The sequence below is a fragment of the Oreochromis niloticus genome, linkage group LG7, assembly GCF_001858045.2.
Source record: "Oreochromis niloticus isolate F11D_XX linkage group LG7, O_niloticus_UMD_NMBU, whole genome shotgun sequence".
Taxonomy (NCBI): Eukaryota; Metazoa; Chordata; class Actinopteri; order Cichliformes; family Cichlidae; genus Oreochromis; species Oreochromis niloticus.
The window spans coordinates 58,525,254-58,552,821 of NC_031972.2; the positions used below are offsets into that span (position 1 = coordinate 58,525,254).

At 42.5% G+C, this 27,568-nt stretch overlaps 1 protein-coding gene across 1 annotated transcript; it reads right to left on the reverse strand.

Moving 5' to 3' along the window:
* Positions 1–1,091: 1,091 nt before the first annotated feature.
* On the reverse strand, positions 1,092–27,344 carry pamr1b (peptidase domain containing associated with muscle regeneration 1b). The gene is made up of 14 exons (XM_003440499.5): positions 27,014–27,344; positions 20,174–20,350; positions 18,980–19,105; positions 18,318–18,432; positions 9,884–10,101; positions 9,091–9,198; positions 6,595–6,765; positions 6,228–6,419; positions 5,179–6,027; positions 4,910–5,086; positions 4,078–4,144; positions 3,696–3,925; positions 2,155–2,513; positions 1,092–2,082 (listed from the first exon to the last, which is right to left on the reverse strand). Exons 1-14 carry the CDS (start codon positions 27,171–27,173, stop codon positions 1,507–1,509), a joined length of 3,525 nt encoding a protein of 1,174 aa, XP_003440547.1. The 5' UTR covers positions 27,174–27,344; the 3' UTR covers positions 1,092–1,506.
* Between the last annotated feature and the right edge of the window lie 224 nt (positions 27,345–27,568).

The window sequence follows — 27,568 nt, forward strand, 5'->3', positions numbered from 1 at the left end:
GGAGCAAAGCTTGAACTGTAAATGCAGAAGACGTTCTGGACATTACAGAAGAAGTCCCATTTTGTTATGACCACAATGCTAACAGTGGAGTATGTGGGCATCCTTTTCAGCTCAAAGGCTTCCTCTCATGCTGAGAAGCAAGCACAGAAAGCTCATCAACCTAACTGGGAAACTGGATCAACACCTAAACATTTTCTTTAAGTCTGGTGTTAAGTATTTTACCCCTCCGGCTCTCCAGTGTAAACTATTTTCTCATGGTAGTATTTTCTCATCATTATCCCAGTACTTTGTTCAGAGCTACACCTCTGTTCCCAGGCCAGTCAGCTTATGGTTCAACGTTGCCCGTGTCTCTATTGATGATGCCCTGTGAGCTTACAAGGGCCTGTGAACAGACGGTCTCCCAGCGCAAGTGGATAGGACTGTCCTCTGGGAAACATGGGACTATTGCTAAGCTGTTGTTCAGCTTTGGTAAATGGGTGAAGAGAAGACAGAAAGTCTTTGATAGAAGATGTTCCTGTGAAGAGAAAAAGGGGATTCCACCAGTTCGGCATTCCAGTTGTGACCTTGCATTATTCATATCTCCTGTTGAACTGTAAAAGGCCAAATAGTTTTTGAACAGTAAAAAGTAGATGTTATACTAAACACAAACATGTTTGCTAAAACATTATATTGGGTGGAATGACACACAGCAATTGCAACCAGCTGGAAATTAAAGCTCAGGTCATTTTTGTCTATGTGGTAAGACTGCAGCATTTCACCAGCTTTATTATGTGTATAAATGGAATAAAATTACAGTAATGCATTGCTTACTGTGCCGTTTTGTAACTCATTATAAGCTGCAGGTCTTTTGTCTATGCAAACTCACTTGGAAGTTGTATAATGGAGAAAAGTCACAATGGAGGTAATTGATTTGGGAAATGATCTGTGAATAACTTGCTATGTTTATGGTTGTGAAAATGGTGCAGCTCTGACCCGGATTCATTCCATTGTGTGCTTCATGAAGCAAATATAAGGTGCTTTTTCAATGCACCCGAATCTGTTTGTCATAAAGACTTTTACACCATGTGAAAGCATAAGAATAACCAGTCTCACAAGCTTCACCACACCAACCTTTCCTTTAATAAAAATGTCATGATTTTTCTCTTTCAATAAAATATGTACATCTCTGGAGTTGCTTGAATTGATATAATAATTCAGTACATTACAACATATATACATAACAGAGGGTACAGTCCAAACCATTAACAGTCAAATACTCAGATGAATGGTTTTCTTATCAGTTTCAAGTGTTTAATCTCAGGTTGAATGACCTGAACACTAAAGTCTTCAGATAAAGGGCCGATGCATCAGCACATCTAATGTGCTAGCACCCCCTTCAGTTTGAGCACTGTGATGTCCAGTGTTGCTTCTGCGTTTAGTAGGAAAATGCCCTTGTGCATAAAAATAGATTAGACAGAATGAATGCACTAAAATAGAGATTAAGCAGGGGAGTGGACTGTAAGATGTTTATTTCATATTGCTCTCAATCCAGTCTTTAAAGCTGGCTACACGTGTGTAGACTGTGTAGAGGTCAGGATCACATTCCCCTTGGTCATAGCCAAAGCTCACCAGTCCCAGTAGTCTCCACAGCCCTTTGCTCTCCCCTTGCGCCTGTGCATAACCAGGCTTTTGGTTATCATTGACTTGATTCTCAGAGAGGGCAGGGAGGACAAGAATTCCCCCAGTGTCAGAGGGACATATGTTAGATGGTCCATAGTCAGGCTTTTGGCTGGCACACAGCATATTGTCTGTTACACTGACTGGCACACCATTACGAGCGTATTGCTGCTCACATGGGACTACATCAGCAAGGTGAACGAGCCCAACCCTAGCCTTCTCATCAGGGCCTAAATTTGACTCGGCCATTGGAGACCAGCCGGTCACAAGTCCTTGAGTAGATGTCAAATCTTCTTCCTGGTTTTCTGACAGGCAGAGAGGCAGGACTTTTTCTCCAATCCTTGCCTTGTCCAGTAATTTGATCACAGCAATGTCAGAGTCAAGAATATTGGGATCATAGTTTGGATGAATAACAATGGAGGCCACCTGAAAGGGGAAAAGACATGCTTAGTTTTATCAAAAGGGATTGTGTGAATAACAAGACTTCCAAGAGCTTACCCGCAGGTGTTGAAGACCTTTGGTTTCCCTGTCATCATCACGATAGTGCTTCCCCACTACCACCTTTATTGTGGCAGTGTCCAGAGGAAAAACCTTGCCCAGATCTGTCACACAGTGAGCAGCTACGACCAGCACTCTTTGGTTAACCAGAGCTGCACTGCAGACTAGCTGCCAGTCAAAAGCCTGATTGTGTTTGCCAGTTCCTGCTCCACCATCCTTCTTCAGGGACCCTGCCTGGCTGTCTGCCTTGGTCACCTTGGTCTCTGTACCCTTGGTGGAGCGGCGGTAGATGGCAGCCAGCCAAGGCCAGTGAGCCTCTTCTGGCCTCTTTGTGTCAAAGGTTGGATGCTTCCCACACACTGCCAAAGAGGATGAGAGGTGAGACCATTATCAACGGGACAGCAGGAAAAACAAGACAGGAGAAATTGAAATTGCACTGAGGTTAAGTCAACATTGCGCTGTGTGACTGCTTTTATTTAAAGTAGTAGCATTGATGGAGCAGAATATAAAACACTTAAAGGCTACAGAGCCATGTGAAATGTGACTCCCTGAAAGAAGAAGTGAGAAAACGTAATCTTTAAGTACACAATTTGCACATAACATAGAATGGTACCTTGTCCGTATACACTTAAACACTAAACACTAATGCCAATTCACCAGAATTACAAAATCAGACCAAAGAAGCAGACTACTGAAGGATTTTATTCATTGATCTGGTTTGTTTCTTTGCTCAGTACCATATAGCACCATATAAAAATGAATCTTCCTCCAGTATTTGTTGATGTGTTTTATTAAACAGTGCTCACAACAGTGCTTTTTTCACATTAGTATTAAGGAAAGTTGTTTTTAAAAAAGGGCAGTCCATTTTGTGATTGTTATGGTACAAATCTAATATCCTATAGAGAGGGAATTCGATTTAAGAGTGCAGTAAAGAAAATAAAGAGTAATAATCTTGAATAGTAATATAATAAGTTGTTTATATAGGCCTATATTTGCTATATTCATTATTTAATTAACAGCTAGAAATATTAAAAACTTTAATAATGCATGATAAATATAAGGTTTAATATACACGGCTCATCTTCACTGTTTAATATGATGAAATAATAATGTGTGGATAGCAGCATTACATCAGCTGTGTTTTAACTTTGCTGTTATAGTATTCTTCAATGTAACTGTGTATGGAAACAAGAGGCATTAGTGCTACATCTGACATCTTTTATTGAAAATTCTGTCATTGCACCGATGTCACAGCTGTGTTGTACATATCAGCTTATGAATTTAAGCTTAGGGTCTTAGCAAACTTTCACTGAGAGGTAAAAAGGCTGTGCAAAAATGCTTTAATCAATGTCAGCAAGAATGCTTTTAGAAGGTGATTTTGTATATGATCATCAAATATTACTTCATTATATAAATTGCCATGAAAACGCTATGTCTAAGCGACCACATCATCATTTTTAATGTCTGCACAGGATTGATATGTGGGCGTAAATCACTGTATTAAAAATGTCTGACAACTAGTGGTCCTCTGCTGCCCTCACCTGGTGAACAGGAGACGTGGCGCCCGCTCCATTTCCCTGTCTTCAAGCAAGTCCGACGTGGACTGCCAAAGTGGTGGTAGTATTGAGATGCACACTCATATTCTATATGCGTGTAGAGCTGGTGGAAACCCTGGGGCAACTGCGAAAGCACCAGGGGGACTTTAGTGGGACTGTGCAACTGTGGCTGCTGGCCCATGACTGAGGAGTAGAGCTTGTGCACGGGTGTCTTTCTGAGGGGAAAAATATGCCAAAGGTATGTAGTAAATGCATTATATGAGTCCTTAATATTAATTCTTCAGCTAAATGGCATACATACCTACACAATACTATATATTTATGGTTGTCAGTTACTCTATATAAGATGATGTTTTAATAATCATACCTGGATGGTACCTGAGGGGGCAGAACTTTTTGTTTCACCAGCTCTGAGACTTTAGGCTCACGACATGCTGCAAATGAACAAATATGTTTAAAAAACACATTCATATGAAATATGCACAAAAAATTGGGGAAAGTGACACTACATGCAAGCCGACCGGCTGCTGATTGCAGTATTTTTCTAGTAAAGAGGCATGTGGTATCTATCTGTATATGTAACACTTAGCCAAAAATAAAATAGGAGCATTTCCCACAATGTTAAACCATCTTCTGAGAAATTGGTTTATCAATGCTTTTCACCTAAAAGCCTTTAAATTGTATTAATAGAGGCATGCTTTGCATGCTGTTTCGCATGGCCTACTTTGGCTGTGCCTCTGTTTCTTTAATTTATTCATTAAAGCCGTGCCAGTGGACAGTTCCTCCACTTACCTCTTGGCAAAGAGCTACTGGGCATCCAGGTCAAAATCTATTAAGAACTAATTAATATTTACAGCTCTAGTCCTGATGGACCATTTTACTGCCAGAACCCTTTCATAACATTTAGCATTAGCGTTTATTCAGCATTTTGGGAATATTGACTTACAAGCCCTGTATATCTACAACTTTAATAGACTGATATAACACCCACAACCATCTATTAACTGTTCATTTTGTTCTCAAACACTACAGTGTCCGCTAATGCTTCAATATATCTGAAACCTACGCACCAGTCCAGTAAAAAAAGAAAGAAAAAATGCTGTTTGTACATGCTTAAAGAAATAAAAACATTTAACAAATCTCCAAACAACAAAATCTTAATATTTAATTCAATACAAAGACAGAGCAGGCGCCGGTACCTCTGATACAGAGGGGCTGTTTGCCACTCCATGTGCCATCCGGCTGGCATGTGCGTCGGACATCACCACTGAGCGCATAAGAGTGATTGCACTTGAACTCTACTGTTTCAGGCTCCAAACCTGGCACCACCTGGTGGTAGCCATGGTAAAGGCGAGGTAGAGGTGGGCAGCTTTTTTCTGGACAACAGAGAGCGGGTGAGAGTAAAGGCCAAATAAAAGCAGATAATTATTCACTCAATTATTCATACTGTTGTCATTGATTCTCTTACCGGTGAAGCTTTGGTTGGCTTCTCGCTCCCTTTCTTTCTCTTTTTCTTTCTGCTCTCTTTCCACCTCCTCCTTTGTTTTCTCAGTTGAATCCTTCTCCTTTTCATCCTTCGCAGTTGTTGATTTCTCCTTCGGTTTCCCACTTTCTGCTCTGTACAGCGTGATGTTGACATGAGTTGGAATTATTTTCCTCCCTGGCGGTAGAGACCCTATGGTATTATTTTCTTTACTTGTGCTCTTGGTATCATGTGAAACAGTGTTGTTCTTTGTCATTTCCAGTTCAGGTATCTCCACTGTGTTTTCACCCTCAGATATGACCGTCCTGAGCTTGGTGTCATTGGGGCCCACTTTGTCAGGATCTCTTTTCCCATTCACCTGTTTTTCTTTTCTTTCACTTTCTTCCTGTCCTTTGTCTTTTATGACAGGGATTTCTGTAACATCTGTCTTTCCCTTGTCAAAGTTTGTGTCTTCTTTTCTTTCAGGTTGTTTTGGTTCTTTCTCTTCAACCATGTAATCTAGGCTGTTATCTGGGCTTTTGCTAGTCACATTATCTTCCCCACCTCCAGATGGCTTCTCTGGGCCAGTATTTCTCTCATCTAGCTCTCCCTCATTCCTCCCCTCAACCACAGTTTTCCCAGGAGTGGTCCCATTATATTTATCTTCCCTGTCGACTGTTGTTGTGTTCTCCCGCTCAGTGTTTACATCTTTTCCAGCAACACTTTCGTTTTCGCGAGTTGTGTTCTCTTCTTCTTTCTCTTTAGGTTTACTGATATCTTTGTTACTGTAAATATCTGTCTCTGTGCCCTTTTCTTTTGCTTTGTCCTTTTCTGCTTCATTAAGAGTGTTATTCACTGTGAAGAAAAACATAAAAGAGATTATTAAGAAGTTATCTTTTAGCAAATTTAGCAAACTGTGGTTTAAAGTTGGCCTGTACGATGAATAGCTCTAAGGCATTGAGTCATTTTCTCTCATCTATTAACAGCTTACTATTAAAAAAAACAAAATGACTCATCCATCTCCAGTCTACAGTTATTAAGACATATTTTCCAACCTTTAATGCAAACAGGAGAAGTCCCACTCCAGGTGTTATTGGGGAGGCAGGTTCTCTGAGAGCCCCCGCTGAGTTCATATGGCTGGTGGCACAAGTACTGTAGTGCAATGAGAACATCATTGGGCCCATAAACCAAGAAGTGGTCCCCATTGGCTGGCTTGGGTGGCAGAGCACAGACTCTTTCCACTGGAACTGAAGGGAGGAAGGGAAAAAAAATCATATTTATTTTCCATGAGCTGCACGATTTCTGAGGCAATATGTATGGCATCCAGATGCAAGCTAAAGACACGCATAGTGTATGACTTTCCCAGATATGAAATTGTAATTATTTTGAAGAGGGAAAAACCTATTTGTATTATTATCCTACCACAGTCGGGAGCAGGCGCACTCCATGTTCCGTCACTCAGGCAGATGGCGTGACGAAACCCCTTCAGCTCAAACCCAGGGTCACAACGAAAAGTGATGCGAGCACCAGAGTGATGAAACAGACCCTCTGTAGATCCGTGGGTGGGCACCGGAGGCCTGCGGCAGCCCACCACTGATGAGAAATACAGACATGTGGGATTTATTTATATACACACAAAGTTTCTCTTTTTCCGAACTAAATGTCCAGTCATCAAAATTACAACGCATAGGAGGCATCTCTAACATACCTCAACAATCAGTTGAGACCACACAAACAGTTTCAGCAAGTTCTTTCTATTCCTTTCTATTTACAGGTCAGACAGGTAGTCCATAAAGCAAAGACTCAATTTTTCTAATTCAAAAGGTTCCTGAGATTTAAAAGCACTGCCTGCTACCTCAGAGACTCATTAATAAATAATTTCACTCATCATCGCAAAGTGCGAACAGTTAACAGCATGACTTTAACACATGGCTTGTAAATGAGGAAGAAATAGATGCAATAAAAACCCTTTTAGTCAAAATGTTCAATTTTCCACTGCTGTAAAAGAGAATTTTACGAAGTGGGATAGTAGAGACTGGTAATGTGTTTATGGAATACTGTGTGCAACTGTCCCGTAGAAGAACCTCCGGCAAAAATAAAACAGTCTGGGGAAAACTCTTCTGCATGTTGTGATACACTGTAATACTTAATCATTAAGCACAGCTGCAAATATGCACACAAATGTTGTGATAAAGGCCTGCGAATGGGTTCGCAAAACATGTGTTAAGACAACAGTTATCATATCTCTATGAGGCTGTCTCAGGAGATTTGTTATGTTGTTGACTTTAAGTGGGATCAGATCCATGAAATGCACTGTCTGTGGTTTTTAAGCTCCAAACCAAAGAACCCTCCCTATAATCTTTTTAACTGAACGGCATTTCCAACCTTCAGTCCTTTAGGGGATAAGGAATGCGCTTGGCAACCAAAAGTAGAGAAATAAACTGTAGCTGACCTCTTTTGAATATGTATAAAAAACCATGAAGTGCCCAGAGGTGCCGTGTGCATTGTTGTTCTTTTCCCATGAAATGATTTGTCTTTTATATGCGATAGTTTTCACAGACAAATCTAAATAAATGTGGAGTCATTAGAGTGGAATGCTAACATATTACACATCACAACATGTACTGTAAGTAAATCATCGTTTCTTTCACAAGTTCTCTGGAAACTGAGTTACATACTGCATACTGAAACTGATTAGTGTCAAAGATAAATTCAACTGGGGCTGAGAGGGAAAAGAAAAAGAAGAGAAAGCATTTCCTGTCACAAGTTTTTTATGATAAAGTGTCACACTGTCTCGTACCAAATGAGTTTTAGCTTTCGACAGATGACAGGGTGATTACTGAAGGCATAAAATATGACTAAGGTCAGGTTCATATTTGAAATTCTCCATCTGACTCTCAAGCAGAAATACAGACTACAATATCACCACAAAATGTAAGGCATTAATGTTGTTCCAGCTCTTTTCCATTCAAATTAACAGCTGAGGATTCCTCGTGAGAATACAGATGAATGCACACTGTGTGAAATCATACAGCCTTTTTTTTTTTTTAAATGGGTGTCTCCTCCAGTGAAAAATACTGTCTGTTGTTATATAAGTCGAATTGTTTCACCATTAGTTTTATGGACTTGAATGTAGCCCTGAAAAACAACACCGAAAGAAAAAATGTGGAATTCACCAAGTCTGCTTTTGCAGAATCTTAAGAGAGGTGCACTGAATACAAAAACACACCAGACATCAACTTAGGGGAGCAGTACCCCCAGAGCTCCAGGGCACACAAATATTTAAGGTGGTATAAAGTGGCAGTACAGTAACAAAATGTCTTGACAATAACCACTCTACAAAATCTATTCCGTGTTTCTTCTCCTTATCCACTTCCTCTTGCTGCCTCCTTTCCTCAGTTAGTTTCTTGTCATTTACCCTATTTATCTGCCAACAGAAGAAAATTGCTTAATTTTGTACATCTATATGTGTTAGGTGGCCATTTGGGTGTGAAACTTGAAATCAACACATATGAACACAGACAGTCTTGACCGTATGACTGTAGAAGGCAGCTGGCCTGATCTCAGTCCAGACCACAAACCTCTCCCTTGTGAAAATGAATCACTGCCTGCCTTGGGGCAGCAACAACAGTAAAAAAGCCTCAGGGAAGAAATCAATTCTTTGTAAATTCGTTGTGACTAGGCGTGCCGATTTTTAGATGAAAATAACTGAAATAATTTAGGGATATTGTAAGCCTCAGTACATTAAGACACATGTCTTTCCAATGCCTCATAAGATGGAAAATAGACTGGTTTAGTCTTTCCTGTGATTAAAACATGCATGGATTTTATTTTAATTTTCAACTTATTTATTAGTATATTTTCTCCAAAATATCAGTATTTTGCTCACCAAAGTCCCCTATTATGGTACAGACTCACCATTTTCACACCTCTTGCCTGTGTAACCAGCCAGACAGGCACAGTGGTAAGAGTAAGAACTGTCTAGGATACATGTCCCATCATGCAGGCAAGGGGAAGAGCTGCAAGCTGTGAACATACAAGCGTACAACATTAGGGTACAAACAGAAAGACTGTCTTATGAGAATAAAAACACAGAAAGCTGAAATGTGTGGCTGCAGATGTCAGGCTACATCCAGGAATCATACTCAAAGCTGAAGTTATTAAAACTTCATTTCCAAAGCCCACTGTTTACTTTTACTACATCTGGCTTAGGCATTGGTAACATGTGTGTATGTGTCTGTTTTTGAGTTCTGGACCTTGAGAATGAGGGCATTTCTGTGAAGTGAGGGCATTTTGGTTTGTAAACAGGCTGTTAACAGACTCAACATCCATGACAAAGTCTTTTGCCAGAAAATGTAGGTGCTAGTCATGCACTATTAGGAGCTTTTATTAGGTACTGGACACTAAATACCATGGAAACATCTTTCTTGTTTGTATTTGTTATGATTCCAAAGAGCCCCATTGTTCGTGACGACTTCTTATAAATGACTTCTTATCTATTCCATTTAAAAAAGCAAAGATTCCAGCTCACTCGAAGAATCAAGATTTAGTTTTAGATTTAAAGAAAATAGTTTTCTTCCATGACGGCTCATTTAAGAGGGCTTAAGATTTGTGGCTGGAAAGTATGGTACATTGGCAAGGGTACTTTAAAACAAAGGAGAAAAGCACTGTTCTTATAGTAGCAGAGATACTACTTTGTTATGTAACCTACCTGAGTTCTCTTGGAAAGTGGCAAAGAATCCATCAAAATTCTTGTAACCATCAGACACAAAGAGAACATGCAAACTGTTGCCAGAGCTGTGAACTGGTGCAGGTCTGTTATTCCCACAGTATCTACCGATAACACGGGAGTGGATACTGTCTCCATCTCGGACTTCCACATAGTCGTAATGACAAGAATGGTGAAACTCCAGACTCAGCATCATGAACCTGCAAATACAAGAATCGTGGCAGATTGAAATGGCAGAGTACAGAACAAGCTTCAAGGTAGTTTTTTTTTTCTATCCATCCATCTATTCTCTTCTGCTTATCCGATTCAGGGTCACGGGATAAGCTGAAGTTCAACATTAGACTTAAAATTGGCTATTCAGTACTTTTGTCTTGATACTATTTGTGTCCACATATGATGATGATGTGAATAAAGTTAACAAAAATAATTACAGTTCTTAATGGTTTTCCTTTCCATCTCACTGAATCTTACTTTTACAATGTAGCGCAGCATTTAGAGAGCTAGATTTATTAAATTATTTTTTGTTTCGTTTTGTTTTTTGTTGTCAGATGCAACAAAATCAGATTAAAAAGCTTTGTTTTAGCCAGTGTTGGATTTAATGCTTTCCAAAGTAACACATTACTGTGTTTTACATTTGCCTTTTCATAAATACAGTAATTTAACGCGTTGCTGTACTAAATTCAGTAATCACATTACAGTTACAAATCTTGTTACTTGTGTTACAATCTTGTGTTAAAAATCTTCTTCAGTTATTTGCATGCCAGGCAGATAGAAAGAAAAAAAATCAAGCAAACATGCTTTTTTCTCCCTGCACATTTTTGCTACAGTCAGCTGATATCAGGACCAGAGTGCAACAAACCACATCCAGGTCAGAAGCAACTGCATTGTACTGCTAACAGAACTTCAGCTCTTTGCGAGCTTCTGTACAGACAGCATGCTAACATAAAGCTAGCCATGAACCCAGACTGATGATAAAGCTGAGTGCATGCTGACCCCAGCCCAGCAGCCAGAGCCTGAACTTCAATAGGTAGCAAAGGCAGCGATGAGCTCACAGCCTCCATTTCTTCCTGTTTATACCGTAGAATCACTGTGACAATTGCTTTGAATTACCTTTAGGCTAGTTTCAAAGTTTATTTTTGTGTTTTCATCTTTGTGTTCATGTGTAAAAACTAAAAAAAGATTTTAAAGTAAAGGTGTGGAGGTAAACACAGACGACACGAGAGCTCTCGATTAACACTCCTCGTTTATTCCTCATCACAACACAACTGAACACTTTTCCCTCCAAAACATAGCAACAACACTTCCTGAGAACTGGGTGTGAGTGGAGCCCTCCAGTGGTCCACCACACATGCCCCCCCCGAACACCCAGTAGGGTCATCCCCTAGTCCAGAACCCTCGCTTTAATCAAACGTCCAGAACGGCTGAACCGGGGAGGTGGAGAGCTGGCTGAGGGGAAACGAGCCTGAGGACCAGGCTGGCATGGGCGGCCAGGAGATGCTGAAGATAGCTCGGGCCCCGCCAGGTGGGGGTGCTCCCAGAGGAAGAAGCAGGGTTGTCCAGTCCAGTGGAAGGCGGGCGGCCACGGCGGGGGGCCTGAGCCGGCACCAACTGATCATCCTGCAGCACATGTGGCGGCTTAAGTCTGTCAATAGAAACAGTCTCCTGACGACCCCCAAAGTCCAAAAGGAAATGCTTCCGGCCCGGTTGAATAACCCTAAAGGGGCCGTCATACAGTGGACGCAGCGGAGGCCTATGAGCGTCATGCCTGACGAAAACAAACTGCGAAGAGTCCAACGACCTTGGAACAAAGGTGTCGGGCAGACAATGGTGCACTGGGCCAGGAAGAGAAAACGAGTCTCTCGGGGGACGAAGAGACAGCACAGAGGGAGCGAAGCACGGGGGTGGGCTCTTGGGCAAGAATTCCCCGGGGACCCGGAGGGGCTGACCGAGGACAAGTTCAGCCGGGGAAACCCCGAGGTCTTCTTTAACCGCGCAGCGCAACCCCAGTAAAACCCATGGAAGGCGGTCAACCCAGTTGCCATCTGTGAGAGAAGCACGGAACGCGGCCTTAAGCGACCGGTGGAAACGCTCGCACATCCCATTGGCCTGCGGGTGGTACGCAGTGGTTCGGTGGACCTTGACGCCCAGGCCGTCAGCCATGGCAGACCAAAGCTCGGAAACGAACTGGGGGCCCCTGTCTGAGGTGATGTAGGCAGGGGGACCGAAACGCGAAACCCACGTTGACAAAAATGCCCTGGCCACTGCTGCTGCTGTAGTGGATGCCAGAGGCACCGCCTCAGGCCAGCGGGTTGTGCGGTCCACCACAGTCAAAAGGTGCGTGAAACCTTGTGACTGCGGCAGGGGACCAACCAGATCCACATGTACATGATCAAAACGCCTCCCTGGAACGCGGAAGGATTCGAGGGGCGCCTGTGTGTGCCTATGGATCTTAGTGCGTTGGCATGGGATGCACGCTGCTGCCCAGTCTTTCACCGATTTACGAAGGCCCGGCCAAACGAACCTAGAGCTGACCAGCTTGACCGAGGCCCGGACGCCCGGATGAGAGAGGGCGTGTACGGAGTCGAAAACGCGACGACGCCACGAAAGTGGAACTACAGGGCGTGGTCGGCCGGTGGAAACATCACAAAGCAGGCTAGGCCCGCCGTTCCACACGGGTCTGTCCTCCAGTACAAGGCCCGTTTGCTCAGACCGAAGGGCAAGGATGTCCGGGTCCGCCCGTTGGTCAGCGGCCATAGCGTCAAAGTCTATGCCAACATAAACGGGAGAAACCAGCGCGCGGGATAGACAGTCAGCCACGCAGTTGGACTTACCAGCCACGTGCTGAATGTCAGTTGTGAACTCGGAAATGGCTGCCAGCTGGCGCTGCTGGCGCCCGCTCCACGGGTCAGAGACCTTGGACATCGCGAATGTCAAGGGTTTATGATCCACGTACGCGGTGAAACTCCGACCCTCTAGAAAAAAACGAAAATGCCGGGTCGCGAGGTGCAGGGCCAGCAACTCCCTGTCAAAAACGCTATATTTGCGCTCACTGTCCCTAAGCGTGCGACTGAAAAAGGCAAGCGGTTGCCAGACACCGGAGACCCGCTGCTCCAACACTGCGCCCACCGCCACGTCCGACGCGTCGGTGGTCAACGCAATCTCCGCCGACGGAAACGGGTGGGCCAGCAGGGCGGCGTTTGCCAGGGCGGCCTTGGCCTCAGAAAATGCCTGGATGCGTTCAGGGAGCCAATCAATCGGGTCCTTAGCAGTTTTACCCTTCAAAGCAGCATAGAGAGGCTGCAGCAGGTGCGCAGCTCTGGGGAGAAAGCGGTTGTAGAAATTGACCATCCCCAAGAACTCCTGCAGCGCTTTAACGGACGCGGGACGCGGAAAAGCCGAAACGGCCCGGACCTTGTCCGGCAACGGAACCACACCGTCAGCGGAAATGCGGTGGCCCAAGAAATCCAGAACCGGCAAGCCGAACTGGCACTTGGAGGGGTTGATGATCAGGCCGTGTGCCGCCAAGCGCTGGAAAACCTGACGCAAATGTGACGCGTGCAGACTCTCAGAACAGCTGGCCACCAATATATCGTCAAGGTACACGAAGACGAAAGGCAGCCCGCGCAAGACAGAGTCCATCAACCGCTGAAAAGTCTGGGCGGCGCCTTTCAGGCCGAACGGCATGCGCAAAAATTCAAACAGGCCGAAAGGGGTAATAACGGCAGTTTTTGGGACGTCTTCGGCGCGCACGGGAACCTGGTGATACCCCCGCACCAAGTCAATTTTAGAAAAAATCGAGGTGCCGGCGAGGTGGGCGGAAAAATCCTGTATGTGGGGAATTGGGTAACGGTCGTTCTCCGTGACATTATTCAAACGGCGAAAATCCCCACACGGCCGCCACCGACCGTCGGACTTGGGCACCATGTGTAGCGGAGAGGCCCAGGCATTATTCGAGCGCTGCACAATGCCGAGGCGCTCCATAGCGGCAAACTCTTCCCGAGCGACGGAGAGTTTCGCGGGGTCGAGGCGGCGCGCGCATGCGAACACCGGGGGACCGACCGTCGGAATATAATGTTCAACCCCGTGCTTCGTTGCCGTGTTTGAGAAATTAGGAACAGTCAGTGAAGGGAACTCAGAGAGCAAACGCTGAAAAACATTCCCAGAAGTCACCAAATTAGCCCGATTCAGGGGCTCGATGGCGCGAGTGAAACAGGGCACTGAAGAAAAAGACTGGGCGTCGATTAAGCGTCTGTTAGCGACATCGACCAGCAGTCCGTGGGCACAAAGAAAATCAGCGCCCAAAATAGGTACAGAGCTAGCGGCAACAACAAAGGTCCATTGGAAATCCCGACCATGAAAACAAACAGTCACGAACCTTTCCCCGAACGTTGCGATGGGAGAGCCATTAGCCGCAATAAGCTGCGGTCCGCAGCCCGCTGCTAAACTGTCAGCGCCGGACGGGGGAAGGAGGCTCTTCTGGGAGCCGGAGTCGACCAGGAATCGTCTCCCGGAGCGCGAGTCTTCTATGAGGAGCAGTTTTTCTTTGTCGCCAGCGGTCGCGGCCACTACAGCGTGCTGTCGGGGCCCGTGTCCCAGGGTCGGAAAAGCACAAGGCAGCAAGCAGCGGCGCGCTCTGGGGCCAAAACGCTGATGGTAGAAACAGAGGTCCCGTCCGCGGTGTCGCTGTGCCGCGACCTTTGCCGCCAGCGAAGGAGCGGACACGTCGGGGCAGGTCAGCGGGGAAGTAGAAGGCGCCGCCGGCGAGGCTGGAACTAGGTCGTGATCGTGGAAAGCGCGGGTAGCCAAGAGAATACGATCCGCGTCCTCAGCCAGGGAGCGATAATCCTTCGTGCCCAGAAGCGGAGAGTTGGCGAGGCCGGCTCTCACGGCCGCCGGCAGCTGTCGGAGGAAGATGTGGGCGAACAGGAATCCCCCGTCGTCCGGACCGAGAAAGGACAGCATGCGCTCCATCAGTTCGAGAGCCGTACCGCCACCCAGGCCTGAGAGGGAGAGGAGCTTCTCGGCTCGCTCTGCGTCGGAGAGGGCATAGCGCCGAAGAAGCAGCTCCTTAAGGGCGGCGTACTTCCCTCGGGCGGGTGGGTCCCGGAGGAGAGTCAACGCACGACGGGTGGCTAGCGGGTCGAGAGAGGCCACCACCTGGTGATATTTCGTGTCGTCAGCCGAGATGCCACGAAGGGCGAACTGAGCCTCCACGTGCACGAACCACGACGGGGGATCGTGAAGCCAAAAGTCCGGCAGCTCGAGCGGCACAGCAAACGCAGCTGCAGCCGGAGGCAGAGGGCTGGCGGCTGCTGATCCATCCAGAGCGGAGTCGGTGCCACCATCGGACTGCAGCATGTTCGAGTCAGGGGTCACCAATGTGGAGGTAAACACAGACGACACGAGAGCTCTCGATTAACACTCTTCGTTTATTCCTCATCACAACACAACTGAACACTTTTCCCTCCAAAACATAGCAACAACACTTCCTGAGAACTGAGTGTGAGTGGAGCCCTCCAGTGGTCCACCACAAAGGGATCACTAGAGATCATGACTTATACAGGCAAAGGCAGGTAAGTACATGTTTATATCTGACTATATTATGTGCAATGATAAATCAAATGAGATGCCTTTTATTAACTTTGTGGTTTGGGTGAGCCTTGGAAACCTCTAAAGAATGTCTGAACTAGTAAAGTTCAGTGTATTGTGAATGCTCATTATTTGCATATCAGTGCCATTTCATTATTGTAATTGGCAGGATGTATTGCTAATAAACAGCGTAACCCATTCCATTTCAAATCAACATGCTGTTTTGTTTGTTTGTTTGTTTCAGAGAGGAAATTACTAAGTTATTCAGGCAGAAACACAATTTTCCAACAGTCGGTTTGAAAATAGAAACGCACTTTGGTTAAAGTTATTAAAATGTGACAATGGCTGTACTTATATTGCCCTTCAAGAAGGATTTGGCCCTTCTCTTTAGTTTGTCACATGCATCATGGCTGTAAATTTTAATGAAGCACTTCATACATAGCTTTAAAAACTTGCAATCATTAAGTCTCCTTCACGCACACTTCAAGCCTAGACATCAGGAACTGCATACTCAGTCTGAACCTAGCTGTATGGAGCTTTTGTTCTTCTAAAAACCTGCACAAACACTTGCCCATAAAATCTGTATTTGTAATGGAGAAAATGACTGAAATAGAAATTTATCACAGGACTGAGAGGCCATAATCTTACCCAAAAAATGGTGTTATGGTTTCCAAACCTCCAAACTCTTTGCCATCAGTCCTCAACATATATCTTCCAGCTGAGTGGAAATTTGACTTAACCAGGCCAGTTGATAATATTTACTGCAGATGGACAATGAAGATCTCAATAACTGAGGATTGAGAGCCAATCAGACTTGACTTGACAGACTCAAAGCCTTTCTGTATTTATTCGTTCCCATCAAAAACAGCTTTTTTGGTGAAGTCTTGCTGTCAAAATATTTTTTAAATTGATGTTAATTAATTTTTTTTACAAGCTGGTGTGCAACAGTAGGATGGTTTTCCAAGGACTTTCAGGTAGGAAGCACTTCACTACTGTTGACAGTCTGAAAATTATTCAGAATAACTGGGTCACTGTCTTTTTTTGTTGTTTGTTTGCTTTTTAACACCTTTGCTTTCGAGCCCTTAAATTTAATATTTTAGCCCTGCTGCAGGCTATCTAATTATGACCCACCAACAATCATCAATCCTAAAGAATTTCATTTTAATTCAGAAGAATTAAATTTAAAATGCATTACTGTGCTTGGCACTAATGTTGGCACATTATACAGTTTTTAACTGCTTAAAATCAACATATTAGCATCTTCACGATAAAAATGTCACTATGTTTATCAGATACAGTACTGCCTGGCCAATTTACAATGGAAGTGAAGCTAAAACCAGAGCCACCAGTGGATTTACAGATCATTATTTCAGATGAATAAGACTGCCATCACAAAATATAATCACAACCTATCTGAAAAAGTCTCGAGCCACCCTTTATGTGGCTAGAAAAATGGAAAATAGGTGCTGCAATTTATTGAAATTTGTGCAAGCTTATAAGGAAATACAGTGTATAAGGCAAAAACAATGAAACAGATAGAATATTAATATTTGCTATGACTATCATTAATCTTCACCACAGCCTGAACAGTCTTAAGGAATAGTTCTCCAGGCTTCTTGAAAGACACTCAAAGCTTTTTTTTGGGGGGGGGGGTGTTGGCTACCTTTCTCTGTCAAGATGATCACAATGCAGCAATAAAGTTGAGGTCTGGGCCAATCTGTGACTGATAGTGTTTCTTTGTGTTTTATCCAGGTATGATTTTACTGTATTGATCCTGTTTGGGGAAAATGCTCAAAACAATTGCCAGTCAGATGTTTTCCAAATTCCATTGCACTTGTCTGGTCTTTAGTGGATTTTTTCTTATCCCTTAAGACATGGACTTTCCAGATACTGTTCATCTGCTGTAGAGAGATTTCTTTTTAGGCCTGCCACTTCTTTTGCTGCCCTCCATTTGTCCAGTTTCCTCATTTTTTAGGACACACTGCATCATGCTGAGGTTTGCCAGATTTTCTGTAAACACCTCATTTGGATTCAAGTAGTTGGTTCAGAAGCTCTAGCTTATGCCTGCAAAACTGTGTTATCTTTGACATTTTTCATATATTCAATTAAATAAACCAATTATGTGTTTTTGCAGCAGGTTGCTATTAAGTGCCTGAAGATACCATTTAAAATGTATTCTTTACTAAGTTGTCTGTTATGGATAAACACATAACAGACAACTTCAGAAAGGCACCAGATGCTCTCTTGAATCTGGTGCCTTTTTATACTTGAATACTTCATGTGTCAGTGTTAAGTGGCTTAACAAAAACATTCCTGTGAAAATTAATCTTTGGCTCTCTTCCACAGCATGTCTTTTATCCTGTCTTCCTTCTCTCTCGCAGCCTCTCCCTGAGTCTGGCTCTGGCGAGGTTTCTTCCTGTTAAAAGGGAGTTTTTCCTTCCCACTGTCGCCAAAGTGCTTGCTCATAGGGGATCATATGATTGTTGGGTTTTTCTCTGTATGTATTATCATAGGGTCTACCTTACAATATAAAGCACCTTGAGGAGACTGTTGTTGTGATTTGGCGCTGTATAAATAAAACTGAATTGAACTGAAAATAGTTAGGTCGAGTGACTGGACCGTAAAAATGAAAAAGTAGCCAATGTCAAAAGAAAACATTTAAATGTTCACCAGAAAGCCTGAAGAACTTAGCCACAAAATATGAAGAAGAGTAGCACAAGGCTTTTGCATAGTCCTATAACATAAGTACTACTAACTATTCTAAATTAGCACAGAGGAAAATGAAAACCAGTAACTACCTACAGAGGAAAGTATCTTAATATCTTACCTGAGTTCAATAGTAAATGGCCTGTCCACCTGTATGGTCCACTCACACCTAGCATTGTTGGGGTAGCTCTCCAGAACCAAGTGGCCCTGTCGTTTATGGATCACCCCTCCACATTCTGGAAAACACAGAAATTTCATTTTGAAAACATTTATTTGGGCAGCTACTTCGGTTGCTTTAATTATTGTTTTGAAGAGCCACTTTCAAATGTTTTGGTTAGTATTCAGACAACAGTAATTGCATTTAGACTTTCAAAGTCACTGCAGAGAGCCTACACAGCAACATAAATAAGGATAATCACAACACACACACACACATGTTGAACAAAAGCATTCAGCAGCTTTGCTTTTAGCAGGTTTCTGCTTTTAATTAAATGTATGTTTGTTGTGCCCGCTGGTAGAATATTTGCATTTAAAAGCTAGACCCAGTGTCCAAAACTAACATCTTAAATAGTTTTATAGGATTCCTGACTTGTCATTTAGCTCCTTATGGAAAACCTCCTGGGCATGACTGCATTCCAAGTTGGCACAGTTTTCCCAAGATGGAGATAAATCAGCAGAGATGGAAAAACCATATAGTACGTGGTATTCATTTCACTTAAAGTAAAACAAATGATTTAGAGTGAAGCTGTAGGACCTGCTAATTGGAAGGATGAAAAAACTTACTCATGCAGTCTCCACCAGACCAGCCAGGTCGACATTCTGCGCAGTATTTGCCATTAATGAAGAAATCATCCCTGGGGCCCCATGTCCCATTGTTGCAGCGTTTACAGTTCTCAAATATGCTGCAACCTGAAACGAGGAGAGCCAGAAACAAAACTACAGTAAAGTAGAAGATAAAGGTGGATAAATGAAAACAAATAACATTAGTTATCTCCCGAAGATGTGTTTGTATGTAAGAATAAGGAAGCCTTTATCTGAATGGCTTATGCTGTATTGCTGAATTTTAACAAACCCACCAACCCCTAAAATGTTCCCTTTGCATCAACTCTGCTGAACTCGTTAAGGTCCTCTTTCACTGCAATAGAATGTGAAAACATATCGCTGCTTCCTGAAATAGAAATGTGGAGAAAACCTGTTGAAACAGTTTCCTTTGAGGCTGGATTTTCACTTAAGAAGCTGTCCTGTCCATGGGGATGTGAAGAGCAACATCTGACCCAAGTGGAGGCATGGATTTTAACAACACACGGGCCGGGGATGTGCATGTGGAGATTTATGGTCGTACGCTGAGGTTGGAACACGTTTTTTGTGTGTGTTTAACAGTTAAAAAGTAATGTACAGGCATCCATTTAATTCTGAACAGCTGCTTTCTTCCCCCATAAAGGAAAAACTCTGCATGTTTGAACTATGAAAAAAGCCATGACACACTTCTACAGGCAAATGGCATGTAAGGAAAAAAATTTTTGGAGCTGCAGCAAATGCAAACTCATCTATGTGAATAAAAAACAAAAGGACCTAGTCTCATTTCATTCACAAATCAAAGCTTTGAGTGTGCTCATTCACTCCTGAATCCTGCCAGCTTTCAGAGGATTCTGCCAGTCAGTCAAGAGAAGAAGCCAGTGTGAAGCTAGCCTGGAAACAAATTATATTACACACAAATACAGAAGTTCTTTTCAGTCTTTCTGTCACACTGTCATGCTACAGTGCAAACAGCTGTGCAGATGATAGATAGCACTTGGTCTTGCACAAAAAACATGGCAGATACTCAAGATATTCATGAAGGTCGCTCCAACAGATGCATACATATAAGGCAATGCTCGATATTCTAACAGCTTATTTCAGTGAAAAGAAATAATTCAATAAATATAATTCATTTATTAGATTCATAGTATTATCTAATAATAATTACATTATTTTTACCTGGGTGGATAATGCAGGGATCACACTCATTGATGGCATTCCGGCAACAGGGCACTGCATAGCCTACTGGAGTCCCTTGGAGGGGACACTTACAGCGAATCACGTCATACTCGCAGCATCCTCTGCACATAACGTTCCACTCCGGACCTGGACAGTGGTTGTACAAGTGCCTGTAATCTAAAGAAGATGATATCTCAGCAAAAAGCAACTTGTTTGTGTAACCTTCATTTCATTAGCAGTGACGATGAGTCAAAAGTAATAGTTCACCTTTTGGGAAAATGTGAGCAGAAATGGGTTAGTGTTTATCTGAGCCACTGTCTCTCTAGTTATTTCCACTGCCACACAGTGTCTCGCTCCTTTTTTAGGAAACCACAAAAGTCTCAGCAGTTTACCACCAGTGTGTGTTATTACGTCAGACGACATGCCAAAATGGTTAAATCACTGTCATGGAAAACAATACCAAATCATTAATCAGAAAGTGATATATTAACTCCAGTGTAAACAACAGCCTCCTTCTTTGTAAAGTTTTTACCTAATAAATGTGACGTTTTATTGGACTGGAAAACACTGATTCAAAGACCTTTGAGTTAGAGCGGTTATGATTATGTAATAGTGGATTTAAATGCTGAAACAGACAAGTGGAAATTCTCTTGTGGCAGATGTGGAGAACTAACCAAAGCTGCACTTTAAACTTGGCACATTGTCACTACAACATTTTGTGCCCTCCCCCCAGCCTGCAGTCATAATAGCTTCTTTGCTCTCAATCACAGACTTTTTATTTATAAAGTCATAGCTGAACACTGGCTCTAATCATTGTTTATATGTCAAACCAGGACTCTAATACACAGACCCAAGTGCACAGACACACAAAAGCAACTACAAGTGTTTAATCTCTCGGTGGCTGGCAGTCGAGAGGCAAGAAGCACAGATGTTTAGACTTGTCTCTACTTTCTTTTCTCTAATGATATCATAAAATGTTGCTCCGTCCATCACCGGTCTGGCTTCCTCTCCAACTAGAAGAGATATGGCATACATGGTGATATTAATCAAACAGAAAGCAGGTTGGGCAGTGGAATCCCAGCGGACGTTTTTAAAGGACAGAGTTTCATCTTTATAAAGCCATTGCAGTTTTTTGACTCTTTTATGTTTTAGTATATGGGCTCAACTGGATTTGTGTATTAAAAGTGAAAGAATGTTCAAAAGTCCTGAAAGAACATTGTCTTCTGAGGCCTACTTAAACTGCTACAGATCTAAAAACAAAGATAATAAAATTGTTTGGGCCACTGGGCTCATTTTCAATCAGTCCTTTGATTGTGTTACCACTCAGCTACCAATAAAGGTTTGCCAAGTTCCATCCCTTCAACACAGTCCTTTTAAATCAAAGCTGATGTTTATGCATGATCTTCTTTGTTTAACTTGGACTGTCACCCAGAGACAAAAAGAAAAAAACATAGAAAAGGGGGAAAAAAGAAAAAGTCTCCTTCTTTCCTCTCAGACTGACATGTTTGTGGATTTCTTTTGACCAAATGTGAGAACCACAAAATTTGATGGCATGGGCATGGCATAATTCCTCATAATTCCCCAATGAGTAGCATTATATACAGCATGGGTTTAACACTCATTAGGACAGTCACAAAGACATGTTTTTATCCACAATAAGCAAACAACTTTATGATACTCTAATTGAAAACTGCTGTTTCATAAGAATGTTTTCAAAAGAGGTATTGCGCATGTTTTATTGGGTAGCTTTTGCTCAAACGCCCTTAAAAAGAATCCGAATTGTTTCTTTCATTTACTGCATGATTGTTTCTTTTTAACAAAAACTGGAATGAATCACCTTTATCGATACAAAAGTTCATGCTTTTTTTTACTGCATAAGAAGGAGAACCTTCTAATTCCTGTGAACTATGGTTGTTTAAATCAGCGGAGATCCCCAGGCACTTGATCAAAACAACTGAAAAAGATCCGCAATGTGATTGGTTGGGTTGTTTATGTAACCTTCTGCAAAAATAAATGGCTATGTTAGAAGTATCTGTAACCTTCTGCATTCAGTAGCCAATGGCTCACAGCTGTTGCTACTGCATAACATGACTCCATCCAAGCTATAAGTAACTATATTTCAAGAATCACTTCAGTTATGATTACAATATGACCCAAACCACAAAAGTCAGACAATGGCATTTGTCAGTTTAATGCCTGCCACATGTAGATTAAGAGTTGCTGACACTATCACTCCCTCTTACAGGACAGCTTTTCTGCTTTCATGTTAAGGACAGTGGCCAAAAAGACCATGAAATCTGATTTACGGGACATAAACATAAAAGAGTCAGAAGCGCTTATGAGTGGTCTTGGTAATGTCATTACATGGATCACTGCCATTTGTCTTGCTTTCAATATACTGTAGAAACTTCCGTCATCTGCCCTTAGCACACTTTCACAAGAATACAATCATTTACAGTGGAATACAACAAAAATATTTTTTTATTTCTTCAGCCAGGTCTGGAAAACATTATTCCGTCTCACCTCACAAGTCCAGTGACATCACTGTGCATGCATTTATGACAGGATCGGTTCCCAGATTTCCATAAGCTGTGTTCTTTCTGTGCCTACTTGAGGAAACTAAAATCGGGCAGCCATGTTTTCAGTGTTTATACACTGTGACTGAATTCAGTTTGCTGACCTCCAGCTCTGTTGATAAGGCCGTTATGTTTTCACTGAAGCATGACTCAGAGGAATCTCCCACAGGGGTAGGACACATGCTGGAAGGCATCAATATTTTTCTGGACTGCTATGTCCTTTCTTTAAGAAGCATTTACCAAAGCTAACTTTTTACATGGCTCTGAGATGAATTTGTTAATTTTAGCAGGGAACCAAAGACTCGAGAGTAAAAATTGAACGTGTTTTTTTTATTTTTTACAGCAGTTTAGGAAGGTCTGAACAGGTTTGGAAGGGTTTTACTAATGTCTTCCATTGCATAATCCTGTCTCCTCTAACTGTTTTACAAAAACACAAGCAATGAATGTTGCAACATGCAAAGACCCCATAATTAAACCCAAGACTGTGGTTATTTTATCTACCCCTTGTCTGTAATCACAAACTGTAGGTGCTGATAGTAGTTGTCAGAGAGGGTAGGAAGGCTCAGAAGAAATTTATCTGAAAACAAGGTTTGCTTTTGTGTAATGCTTTAAGGCTGCCTTGCACAATTTTCATCCGGTCTGCCAAATGTATAATGGTACCATGTATTATAGTATTTTCGATGATTTCTACATATTCTCCCTGTGCATAACTAGCATTATATATGAAAGAATATACACAGACACAGAAAGACATTTTAATTTGTTTTTTCCATCCCATATATTAGGCTCTTAAATGTACTCCCCAACATTTAGCAATGCTACGGAAATAAAAATAGTAATAGTTATAACAATAAACAGTCATAACTTTGTGTGTCATATGGCACTTTCAAGTGCTTTGCATTTTCAAGAAAGCTGTCTCTGCTGCTCACTGTATTTATGCGTATCCTTACAGTGACAGCAGTAAGATCAGGGGCGGAAAGCCTTCCTGTGACCTTGCGTCTGGACTTAATGCCCTGCTGGCATACTTACCTGAGGCTTATCCACAACAACCTCTAATTTTTGCCAGTGAGAAAATATATAACTATGATGATATTGTTCAGTTTCATTCTATGTTTTACATTAAAAATATATTCACAGATTTTAACATGCAGAACCAGCACAACTGATGGCTCGCAAGTGACTCAGAAACCCCATCTGCTCTTAAACTGTTCCATGGTTTTGGAAGCATTTTCCTTTGACTTGAGCTAAGAATAAAAGCATCTGCATTTGTTGCATTAAAAGCATTTGTTGCAGCATTTTTTATACTCTTTATACTCTGACATGAACAAATTAATTGCTGCCTTCAGAGTTTCAGATAACTTATCCAATAAAGATGTAATCTGATCTCAAGACACTATCATAGATGCAGCTGGGCACAGTGCTAGCTGTGGGAATTAAGCCAATTATTGTCTATTTTTTTCCTTTGTTTACTACTCAGGAACTCTTATCAGCTTGAGTCTCGTTTCACTTCACTCTGTTTTCATTCTAAACAAAGCAGGCCCACAATACAGACGGGACACCAGGCGGGAACTTCAGGATGAATCTGACATGCTTAGGAAAATCATTGCATAATAACATGGGTTAGTCACATCTGTTATACATGGTATATCTTTACACTCATGTTTTGACAGATGTTTTTTTAAAGAATAGTTTAACATTTGAGGAAAGGTAAAGAAGATAGAATGTGCTGATTATGTTTAAGGGTGGCAGTATTAGTTGTCAGGCGGTCTGCTAAGTTAAGCTAACCTGCTATTAGTTGCAGGGCATCTGAGTATCTGTCAAACAAGTGTATTAGCATTCATTTCAATCACACTACAAAAATCTACTTTTTTCACAGGCCCCTTGTAGCATTGAAATGCACATACTACTGTGCACAATCCTACCTGTAACACAGTTAATTCCTACATGTTCCTTTTGATGATCTAATAATAATTTTTGCCAACATCAGAAAACATTTCACAGAGTAAATGGCAAGTTACAGTGTTTATGTGAGAGGAAATAGTTTCCTCTTGACAAAATGGAGCTTATTTCACACGGTAATAAATGTTGTTTCTACAGCAGCTGTGAGTGTATGTGCTATGTATGTACTGTATTTGTGACTGTGTAATTCATTTGCCTACTGCCCACAGCAGCTGTCTTTTTGTATTTTGAGGTTGGATGCATTAAGCTATCATGGAACAAGGAAAACTCCCTGGGGAGCTCTGTGGTCGCTGTGACCCTGAATGCATCCTGATCCTGGAGTGCTGATCCCAGTGGTCATTCTGGAAATAGCTTTGAATAAACTTTCCTATAATTGGAAACCACAACCCCAAAGAAATACACTATTATTCTATTATCAACAGTAGTTTTCTGAAAGTTCAAAGACATTTATAACTATACAGTTAGCCCTTTTTTTACTGCAACTACAAAAAAAAAGATTTGACCATTACTTACCTAATCTAATTTAACCCTCTCTGACAAGCCCCACTGCTTTTATTCTTTTATCCTGACAGCTGTGAAGGCATGCACAGGCAATACAGTTGTCAGGCAACCACTACCACACACACTGTATGGTACATGTGCAAAAAGGTGGGTGTTTCTCATTTGCTCCCCAAACTTGCCCATCTCAGCCTGAGCAAGAACCACTTAATAGCCGACAGTGACACGTTTTGAACACGCACTTACGAATAGATGGATATTCTCCTTTTTCTAAGTAGTTTTCTAAAATTGGACTCCTTGGGGTAGTTTTGTTGTAGTTTGATTTCATCCAGCATGACGTAATTGGTAGTTTGTAACACAACTCGTGCACTATAGCCCAATTCTGTCATCAGCTGTGGTGAATGGTACTGAGTCTGAGGTGTGCACATTTGTTTTAAGCATTTAACTCTGAAACTTGAATCTGACATGACACACAAATTTTCCAAGGCCTGAGGCCAGTGTTTTTCATCATGTAATTTTAAGTCTGTGCCAAGTCCCCCCCACCCCCCACCCCACACAAACACACACACACAAACACACACACACACACACTCTAATATGAGTTTTACAACTGCTTGCTTTAGCCATTATGTCCTACTGCCCAGTACTCAGAAGCTCTTAAATGCTGCATGTTTTAGCTTAACACACAGTGAGGGGTGGGTGTTTGGTGGACAGAAGATCCTAAACAGGAAGCCTTGCACAATTCAGAAACATTCAGAGGGAACGCCAAAACATGCAAAAATAAAAAATACACTCACGCACACATGCGAGCATGAGTGTAAACAAACCACAAAGACAGGACTTGCATGCAAAAATCTTGAAATTATTTTAGGTTTCTCAGTAGAAAACATCTATCACCAGCTGATTAGACACGATTATATAACAGGCCGTGCTGACAGTGACTCAGCTGACTGACAACAACAAAAGTAGGTAAATCAGTCAGTGGAAACTCTTTTAATCACCACAGCAGAACGCAGCTGCACTCTGCCAAGCCCTTTGCCACATTTACCAATATTACAAATTGAAGGGAGTGTTTTACTGCATGAGCCACGCAACGAAGAATCAAACAGAGGGCAGAGGTTTGGTTTCGGAGCCTTGGAGACGGCGTATGGTATACACATTACCACGGTCAGCATGATTGTCTCAAACATGACTCACGTCTTCCTGCAGCAGTTCAAGGGTAAACACGCAGAGTAAATCTCAGTCTCTAGGAGAACTCCCTCAGATAACACTTTAAAGGGAGGCTTTTGCACAAAGGAGAAAATATTGCCAAGATTCAGCTGCTCTATTAGAACTGCAACAGTCTCCCTTCACCACAAGGAATGTGTGGCAACATGCAACTCTTGTTTTGTTTTTTTTATTTAGTAACAAAACAACAACCACAGTGAGAAGGAAAATATATGAAGACTCCCAGAGTCTCCCATTTTTTTTATGAGACAATAAACAAAGCCACACAGGACAGTGCCTTCCTCTGTATTTCATAACAAGAACTTTAAAAACAAACATTACACAAGCTGATCAGCTGTGTTTTTCTTTGCTTGCCTCTGTTAAAAAAAAACAAAAAAACGGTATAAATCACTGGGTCGCTCTCTGTGACTGTTCAACAAATGCTGCTGAGCGCCGCTGCACTCGGAAAGGAAGAGGGGATGGCAAGAGTGCTGATGCCGGCTTTTTAAGAACAAAGAGCCAAGAGGCTGTGCCAAACACAGAGATAGGAGAGGGAGTAAAACGGAAGAGTGGTGAAGGTAAATTAATTGCCATTCTTTACCGTAGGGCCAGGCTGTCCCTTGGGGCAAGGAGATGGAAATGAAGACAGAGATGAAGAGAAGCCAGTGCCCCTTCCCAGAGATAAAGGTGGTGATCCAGGGGATTGTTCGGACACCCCCATGGGTTTTCCCCAGCTGCAGTCTCCGTCCCGCAGAAAGCATGCTTCCGTCTGGAACTCTGTTTACTTTCTGAACTCAGCTGACATCACCTTCTCTCTGCCCCTCATTCCTCCCCCTCCCTCCATTCCTCTCTCTCTCTTTCTCTCTTAACTTTCTTTCTTCCTCAATTTCCCTCTCTCACTTCTCTTAGGCTTCAGGTTTCAGCCCAGCCTTGCAAGGAGATCCACTACCAGTGGTCTCCTGAAAACTCCCCTCGCCGCACTTGGGAGATGACGTCACTGCTCATGAATGAAAGTGAGCGTCAGTGTGTTTTGCTCTTTCTGGTGGCATGAAATCTGACAAACAAAGTAGTGATCAGTTATGTCGTGCTACAATTGATGTCAGCTTCACTCAGGCTCAGGCTTAAAAAATGTTGATGTCATTATTATTCAAGATCA

Bases quoted from the DNA above. Each gene is read 5' to 3' on its own strand.
- pamr1b (XM_003440499.5), bottom strand. From the start codon at position 27,173: ATGCTTTCTGCGGGACGGAGACTGCAGCTGGGGAAAACCCATGGGGGT. The intron at 20,351-27,013 runs GTAAAGAATGGC...CATCTTCTTTAG, and splicing joins AGGGACAGCCTGGCCCTACG to ATTACAGGCACTTGTACAAC. The intron at 9,199-9,883 runs GTAGGTTACATA...GTATGTTCACAG, and splicing joins CACTTTCCAAGAGAACTCAG to CTTGCAGCTCTTCCCCTTGC.